Raw genomic sequence first — 9,110 nt, forward strand, 5'->3', positions numbered from 1 at the left:
AACAATGTTGACACTTTATTTTGTTTTCGTTCACATTTATTTTTATAGTTTTTGGCAGGTGCTTTTGTCCAAGGCGACTTACAATAAATACAACAAGGCAACTTACAATCAATCAATAAACATTACATTAACTTTAGAGCGAACAGTTTCAAGTAGCAATATTAGTTAAAGTCTTCCAATCTTAGAGATGAACTAAATAGAATTTAGTGGAATAATAACCATAACCTTACACATATGCAAACCCTCTGTAAGGAGAGTTAATTTACTACATACAAGGTAAACAGATGAGTCTGTATACGAGTGGGTATGTTTTGAAGATCTCAAAGCTTTCTCTGGCACAAAGAGCATCATTCCACCAGTGCAGAATCCCTGAAGAAAAGAGATGTAATTGTGACCTCTTAATGTTGATGGAAGGCCGAGATAGTATACATTCATCAGAGGACCACAGTGGAATGGAATTAAGATACCAAGGATCTAGCAATTGAGGGATTTGACTTTAATTCTGGCTGCTATTGAAATGAAGTCATTGTTAGCATACCAGTACCTCCTGGGACCACATAATGATCATAGATGGCCAGAAATGTTTCTTTTCCTGGTAGGGTTTAAAATGGCTAAGTTAAGCTGCTAACAAGTTGAGTTGTCTGTAGGGCTCTCCGCATCACCCTCTCTGCGTCCTGGCTGAGGTCTGTGAGTGCGGTGCTGAGCAGGTAATAGCCAGCCATGAAGGAGAGGCCTCCCGACACCAGGGACCCCAGCACAGGCACCCTGCTCTCCAGCTGCCTGATGAGGACCTGAGGGGCCGGGCCCAGCTGGGACAGCAGCCGCTCCAGAGTCCCGGAGACCAGCTCACGACCCAACGACGACCTCACCTCACCATACAGGTCCTGCAGAAGAGCACGGAGCAAAGGCCATGCAGAGATATAACATAAGATCTATAGAAACGTACCATAAAATATACACATACAGCACGAAGCAAAGGACATGCAGAGATATAACATAAGGTCGGAGACGGAAATATCATTTGAGGTCTATGCCTGTACGGAATCCGGGTGCACCAATGAAATCGCCACTATATGATGACAGATGAGTAACGGTGCCTCGTCATTCATGCATTTCTCCCCTGTATCAGCTGGAGCATGCCCCCTCATCACGCCCCACTGGTGCAGTATCGGTCCAATTCTAAACAGAATGGAGTCTGGCTATGTCAGGCTACTGTGAACATATGAGGGGAAATCACAGACCATTGGTGCAGTATCGGTCCAATTCTAAACAGAATGGAGTCTGGCTATGTCAGGCAGGCTACTGTGAACATATGAGGGGAAATCACAGACCACTGGTGGGTGACCATCAGAGATCTTCTTGACTGATTCAGTGATCCACAGCTGTGACTGATACACAGTAGGGCTGTAACGATACACCAAAGTCACGATTCGGTTTATCGATTGTATCACGATTTTGATGCTGCGGGAAACACTGGAAAGGGTCTGTCGCAATTCTGTCTCCTCACACCGCGATCCGCAAACAAGTTTGTAGATATGAGTGTTGCGATTTTGGTTTAGATGCGCATATCGTTACAGCCCTTATAGACAGCGATCTAGTGATCTGTGATCTCCAGTTCAGATGCGCATATCGTTACAGCCCTTATAGACAGCGATCTAGTGATCTAGTGATCTGTGATGTAGTGATCTAGTGATCTAGTGATCTTTGATCTAGTGATGTAGTGATGTAGTGATCTGTGTTCTAGTGATGTAGTGATCTGTGATCTCCAGTTCAGTGTACCTCATATGTTGTGCCCGTCATGGCTGCCAGGCGATGCAGAGACGCCGTGTCCAGGCCGAAGTTCCTCTGGTACCCCCGCAGTGTGTCCATAAGCTTGGGCACTGCTCCGCCGAGGGCATCGCCGCGGGTGAAGCCGTCCAGGCAGGCAGACATGACTACTTTCCACAACTCCGCACCCAGCTCCTTTTGGAACGACAACGTTTACATTTAACTACATAACAGCTCCTTTAGGAACGACAACGTTTACATTTAACTACATAACAGGTTCTTTAGGAACGACAACTTTACATTTAACTACATAACAGGTTCTTTAGGAACGACAACTTTACATTTAACTACATAACAGCTCCTTTAGGAACGACAACGTTTACATTTAACTACATAACAGCTCCTTTAACGACAACTTTACATTTAACTACATAACAGCTCCTTTAGGAACGACAACGTTACATTTAACTACATAACAGCTCCTTTAACGACGACTTTACATTTAACTACATAACAGCTCCTTTAACGACAACTTTACATTTAACTACATAACAGCTCCTTTAGGAACGACAACTTTACATTTAACTACATAACAGCTCCTTTAACGACAACTTCACATTTAACTACATAACAGCTCCTTTAACGACAACTTTACATTTAACTACGTAACAGCTCCTTTAGGAACGACAACGTTTACATTTAACTACATAACAGCTGCTTTAGGAACGACAACGTTTACATTTAACTACATAACAGGTTATTTAGGAACGACAACTTTACATTTAACTACATAACAGGTTCTTTAGGAACGACAACTTTACATTTAACTACATAACAGCTCCTTTAGGAACGACAACGTTTACATTTAACTACATAACAGCTCCTTTAACGACAACTTTACATTTAACTACATAACAGCTCCTTTAGGAACAACAACGTTACATTTAACTACATAACAGCTCCTTTAACGACGACTTTACATTTAACTACATAACAGCTTCTTTAACGACAACGTTTACATTTAACTATATAACAGCTCCTTTAACGACAACTTTACATTTAACTACATAACAGCTCCTTTAGGAACGACAACTTTACATTTAACTACATAACAGCTCCTTTAACGACAACTTTACATTTAACTACATAACAGCTCCTTTAACCACAACTTCACATTTAACTACATAACAGCTCCTTTAACGACAACTTTACATTTAACTACATAACAGCTCCTTTAGGAACGACAACGTTTACATTTCACTCTACATTTAACCAAAACGTTTATTCAAAATCAGTTACTCAGTTACATCAAGAGAGAAAATTTGTGGAGGAACACCCCATTTCAAAAATATTTTGTAAACACAAAAAGAGTTAGCACAGAATGCCAACAAGCAATAATTGATTATTATTTGTTTCATTAATTATTCATTTTTTTTTGTTTATATTCTTTCTGTGCAATTGGAACACTGTATCTACTGTAGGTAATGCTCCCTCGGCTGGTTTTTGCTGTGACTGTGTGGTCAAGTTAGCCACTGGACCACAGAGGACAAGAACTACTGTTCACCATGTGTATCTCTGCTGTAAGTTGAGATGATATGACACAGACATCATGGGTTTGATGATAGTTTGGGATCGCGCGCCGCATAGCCTACACTGTTCACCATGTGTATCTCTGCTGTAAGTTGAGATGATATGACACAGACATCATGGGTTTGATGATAGTTTGGGATCGCGCGCCGCATAGCCTACACTGTTCACCATGTGTATCTCTGCTGTAAGTTGAGATGATATGACACAGACATCATGGGTTTGATGATAGTTTGGGATCGCGCGCCGCATAGCCTACACTGTTCACCATGTGTATCTCTGCTGTAAGTTGAGATGATATGACACAGACATCATGGGTTTGATGATAGTTTGGGATCGCGCGCCGCATAGCCTACACTGTTCACCATGTGTATCTCTGCTGTAAGTTGAGATGATATGACACAGACATCATGGGTTTGATGATAGTTTGGGATCGCGCGCCGCATAGCCTACACTGTTCACCATGTGTATCTCTGCTGTAAGTTGAGATGATATGACACAGACATCATGGGTTTGATGATAGTTTGGGATCGCGCGCCGCATAGCCTACACTGTTCACCATGTGTATCTCTGCTGTAAGTTGACGTGGCTAAAGGCACCATCAGCTGAGTGATGGAGGAAGTGACGGAGGTAGAGACGGAGGTAGATGGGCACTACACCTGTCTCTTGTGGTGGCGTAGGCAGGGGGTGGAGCTGGGCAGGGACAGGACGAGGGCGCGCCTCTTCAGAGCCTCCAGGTCCCCCAGCAGACTACTCTGCAGCAGGGGCAGATCCAAGCTCTGCGGCTCGAAGCAGGAGATCAGGAACACCTTCGGTTCCATCAGCCCTGCCCTTTTCAGGTTCTCCAAGCAGTCTGTTCTGATCTCCCGCAGAACGTCTGCGTCGGTCCTGGACTGCGGGCCTCGTCGACGCCGAGCGTTGGCCTGCAGGTCTCGGTCCACTTTGTTGCGTACAAAGTAGAAGTGCTTCTCGGCCCGCGAGACGGCGTGGGCCAGCTGGGCGTGGCACTCGCGGAACCGCTCGGAGGCCAGGACGACGAAGAAGTCGTAGCGCAGCAGGTCCACGTCCTCCAGGTAGCGTTCCGGGCGGAACGTCGGCGTCCCTATTCCCGGCAAGTCCCACAGACGCACGTTTGGAGCGGTGGGGTGGGCGTACGCGGTGGCTCTCTGCGTGGTTTCCGTGACGCCCGTCTCCGCGGCGCCGGGGTCGTCGTCACGGAGACAGCGGAAGGCGTTGATGAAGGAGGACTTGCCTGCTCCCGCCTCCCCGGTCACGGCGATGTCCAGAGAGGCGGAGTCAGCCTGCTCCAGCATGCCCTGCACCTGGCCCATCACCACGGAAACCACGCCAGACGGCAGCATGGAACTCATCTCACCGATCTCCCGCTCACTGATTGGCTGAGGGGTCGCCATGGTTGTGCACGCGGCCTATAAGAAGCATAAAGTGTGTGAATAAAGACTTGTGTGAAGGCTACTTCTGGAAGTGGAAGTCAGCTGTAAAAGTTGCAGCTAATAAATACTTTAAAAGTAGATTAATCTGTTGATTATTTTCTAGATTGGTCAAGTAGCTTTTTAATCTATAAAATGCCAGAAATTAAACTTGTTAAAGAGTGTTTCCAAAAGCCCAAGAACATCTCCTCCTTAACTGCCCTGTTTACCCCTTAACTGCCCCGTTTACCCCACAGGCCAAAGCCCCAGAACATCTCCTCCTTAACTGCCCTGTTTACCCCTTAACTGCCCCGTTTACCCCACAGGCCAAAGCCCCAGAACATCTCCTCCTTAACTGCCCTGTTTACTCCACAGCCATCTTAACTGCCCTGTTTACTCCACAGGCCAAAGCCATCGAACTTACCCTCATAGAGGAGTAAACCAGAGACACTTATATATGAGTAAACACAATACCTGAACAGTTCATTGTTATTGTGAAATTGTTATAATCAGTTAGTTGCAGCCATAGTCTACACACTACATCTGCTATCTCCTAAGCACTCATCACACAGGGGAATACTCCAAAGGTATCCATCACCTTAACCTGAGCAAAATGACTGACAGCCAGGTTCACATGTGCTCATGTCCACTTTCATTTCCAAGTTCATGCACACAAAGTGAAACCAAATTTCAAACTAAAGTTTGAAAGAACTGAAAAGAGAGACTAAGCGATACTTGGCCGTGCTTTCTGTGGGGGTCGCCAGACCAAAGTTTAAGAGCCACTACACATAGCCAAACACTAGGTTTCTGTGAGTGCGTATCCATTGTGCAGGATCACCAAAGAGCTATCTCTTCTTCACGCACGCCAAGCGTGAATAATGAATAGGTTGCCTACACAAAACACTTAAAAATAGTCCACTCAAAATAGTCTAGCCTATTTGAAGTTGAGCTTGAACTAGAAATTACAATGGCAACTGGCAGGCGAGTATTGAAGCGGTAGGCTAATAAACGGTGTTTTAACTGTGCTGAATAGAAGGCTAAAGTTGACCAGATAACGAGCTACTAAACAGAAATTCTGTGAATTCTGCCAATGAATCCTGAAACTTACTGAACGAACCCATGTAGAATGCCAAATAACTGAAGACTACTTTACCTGTCTCCGGTCAGTCTGAACGGCCCAGCGTCATTCAGCGTTTCGTGTCACAGGGCCACAGCGAAGTCCAACTTTCACGCCCAAGAACCGAAAGTTATCGGTGTGTGACAGATTTCCGTGACTGAAATCGGTGGCGTGGGCCGTGTATCTTCCTAACCACTTGGCGGCGGTAAGGATAAACATTGATAGCTTGTCCATTGGACAAAAACACGAGGAAGAACAACTGTTTTCTGACCCTCATGTTTGACATGTTGAAGGTCTGCTTGCAGTGTGATTGAATGTTAAAGTTATTTTATCCACGATGAAGCTTTATAGGACTTTACAGAATGCTGTGAAATTCAGGTCGGCGTTTGATTTCGGCGAGAGGGAAGTGGCGCATTGGTTTCCTGGTCATATGGCAAAAGGTTCGTTCCCTATGCTTAACCTACAGCGAACATAGACAACAGACATAGTATTAATAACGCGTCTTAATGCCCCACATATTGCATATTGCAGCACACACGTGTTTCTACATTATATACTCTCATTCGGAGCGACAGTAAGAGACCGAAGTCCTGGAGTAACTTGCTCGGGGTCACAACAGAATGAAATGGTGCAGCAGCAGAGATCCAACTCAGGTGTTCCATTTGCCCATCAACCCCCTAGAATCTAGACCAAAGTGAGATATTGAAATGAATTTGAATTTAATTACTAAACCACGACTGCCACATCGGTTTCTCTGTGTAGCCAACCTAGTTATGTGCTTTATCGTGTTCTCTGTGTAGCCACCCACTGATCTATAAAGAATAAGATGAGTATTCTTTATAGATCAGTGAGCCAACCTAGTTATGTGCTTTATCGTGTTCTCGGGAGATATGTATGATATGAATGAAGAGTGACTGATTCCGTTTCTCCTAATCAGGACTCAAGCAGATGAGAGCGAACCTGAAGAATGTTGACTGCATCATAGAAATCCACGACGCCAGAATATCCTTCTTTACTTGCTTACATATGCAGTCTTATTCTGTGAACTATGTGCTTGTGTCCTTTAACTGGGCTGCATGATGCAGTCTTTATACCTACATCTTATTCTGTGGCTGTGTCCTTTAACTGGGCTGCATGATGCAGTCTTTATACCGACATGTACATCTTATTCTGTGGCTGTGTTCTCTAACTGGGCTACTTATGCAGTCTGTGTAAGATATGGGACGTCTCATTGCTTTATGCAGTCTGTGCACCTAGGCCTACTGTATATGGGACGTCTAGTTCTGTGGCTGTGTTCTTTAACTGGGCTACATTCCGTTCTCTGGGAGGAACCCGCTCTTTCAGGAGTCGCTGGACGTGCGTCCGCACCTGTTGGTCCTGAACAAAGTGGACCTGGCCGACACCTCAAATAAGCACGTATGACCAGTATATATATTAAAAGAGTATATACTTACACTTATTATGCTCTCTTATGACCACAGTATATTAAAAGAGTATATACTTATAGTTGTTATGCTGCCTTATGACCAATATATATATTAAAAGAGTATATACTTATAGTTAGTATGCTGCCTTATGACCGCAGTATATTAAAAGAGTATATACTTATACTGTAGTTAGTATGCTGCCTTATGACCAGAGCTAGTATGCTGTTCTATTATGCTGTTCTATTATGCCTGGTCAGTGTTGAGCTATGTGCTTTAAAAGCCTGGTCAGGTCAGTGTTGAGCTGTGTGCTTTAAAAGCCTCCTCAGTGGAGTTGCATTGCACACAGCTCATGCTGTCACACGTGTGTGTGTCCCTGCAGAGCATCGTGAAACGGCTGGAGGGAGACGGCATCAGGAACGTTGTATTCACTGATTGTTTGAAGCAGCGGGATGACCATGTGAAAAAGGTAACGCTGGATCACATGACTCTTTGATCACATGACACTTTGACCAAATAGCCGTGTTCAAGTTCAACTCCAAATGACCTTTTGCAGCAACGAGAGCTGCCGGTGGCAGCAGGGGCGGGGATGCAAACGCTGCTATGAAGTTGTACACTCTACTTCCCGTAGTGTAGACTTGGCTAGACTTGACCATGTGACGAATCACGAGGCACGGACCCGCACGGACTCTTGTGGATATGGGGAGGCATCTAAACACCTGCACACACGTCAGGGATGTAAAAGCCAATTAGGGCAAAGACCTGACGTCATGAAGGCAGGGTCTAGGCTCCGCTGCTCTCCGCAGTACCTCCAGACCGGCTGCTCTTTTGCGGAGCAGCCGCCTGGCCACGCCTTGCTCCCGCGATAAGTTGAGGCCATGTGATACCGACTGCCGAGTCGAAAACACGCCCATCTAGACCATCGTGGACAGATTTTTAACCACGTGCATCTTGTGCTGCGCAGTTTTTGTGCTGCGCAGCCAACTTGAACGCGCCTTATGTCTCTTTGATCACATGACTTTGGTTTGCGTGGTTCTCAGTGAGGTTTTCTTTATTTTTATACTTGGTCATGAATCTTGTTTTAAATAATTTAATCATTAATGAATACATACCCTTCTTTTCACTCTCATGAATCCCACCCCACAGTTCTCAGACACCATGTTTTTATTTAATGTAAACATTGGTACCTAACAAACTTAACTGACCATGTTTCTGTTTAGTTCTTAAGGCCTGATATAGCTCTTTGGAGAACGTTTTTGCCTGTTGCTAATCCTTCTGGGGGAGCCCTACAGTTGTCAAAAATCCCTGAAAACTGCATAGTGTACCTTTAAAGGGATGTCTTAATCCCTGTAACTGCATAGTGTACCTTTAAAGGGATGTCTTAATCCCTGTAACTGCATAGTGTACCTTTAAAGGGATGTCTTAATCCCTGTAACTGCATAGTGTACCTTTAAAAGGATGTCTTAATCCCTGTAACTGCATAGTGTACCTTTAAAAGGATGTCTGGATCTCTGTTTAGTTCTGTAGGCTTGGAAAGCAAATGTGAGGCTGCTGTGTATTATGATAAATAATAAAATGATAAATAAATAATAAAATGATAAATCATTTTTTGTTGACTAATGTGTGTGTCCTCTGCCCTTCAGATAGTTCCTCAGGTGGTCGAGCTGATCGAGAGTCGTCCACGTTTCCACAGAGATGAGGTGAGATGCACACCGGTGGAGCCAAAGCCTCATCTTGGTCACCATAGTTCTTAGTTCTCTATGAGAACTACGCCATCTACTGGCCTCA

General features: G+C 44.6%; 2 protein-coding genes across 3 annotated transcripts in view; one reads left to right on the forward strand and one right to left on the reverse strand.

Moving 5' to 3' along the window:
* On the reverse strand, positions 1 to 6,086 carry LOC134063504 (interferon-inducible GTPase 5-like). Its single transcript, XM_062519025.1, has 4 exons — positions 5,935 to 6,086; positions 4,014 to 4,781; positions 1,780 to 1,962; positions 1 to 884 (listed from the first exon to the last, which is right to left on the reverse strand). Exons 2-4 carry the CDS (start codon positions 4,764 to 4,766, stop codon positions 612 to 614), a joined length of 1,209 nt encoding a protein of 402 aa, XP_062375009.1. The 5' UTR covers positions 4,767 to 4,781; positions 5,935 to 6,086; the 3' UTR covers positions 1 to 611.
* A 67-nt stretch (positions 6,087 to 6,153) lies between these two features.
* The window catches only part of mtg1 (mitochondrial ribosome-associated GTPase 1), an 8,555-nt gene continuing 5,598 nt past the window's right edge, over positions 6,154 to 9,110 (forward strand). For both annotated transcript variants that reach the window (XM_062519027.1, XM_062519026.1), the window contains exons 1-5: positions 6,154 to 6,338; positions 6,836 to 6,900; positions 7,210 to 7,314; positions 7,705 to 7,791; positions 8,966 to 9,022. In XM_062519027.1, the coding sequence (XP_062375011.1) occupies positions 6,236 to 6,338; positions 6,836 to 6,900; positions 7,210 to 7,314; positions 7,705 to 7,791; positions 8,966 to 9,022 (417 nt within the window). In that variant the 5' untranslated portion in view covers positions 6,154 to 6,235. The remainder of the gene's footprint in view (positions 6,339 to 6,835; positions 6,901 to 7,209; positions 7,315 to 7,704; positions 7,792 to 8,965; positions 9,023 to 9,110) is intronic.

Source organism: Sardina pilchardus, chromosome 18, assembly GCF_963854185.1.
Source record: "Sardina pilchardus chromosome 18, fSarPil1.1, whole genome shotgun sequence".
Taxonomy (NCBI): domain Eukaryota; kingdom Metazoa; phylum Chordata; class Actinopteri; order Clupeiformes; family Clupeidae; genus Sardina; species Sardina pilchardus.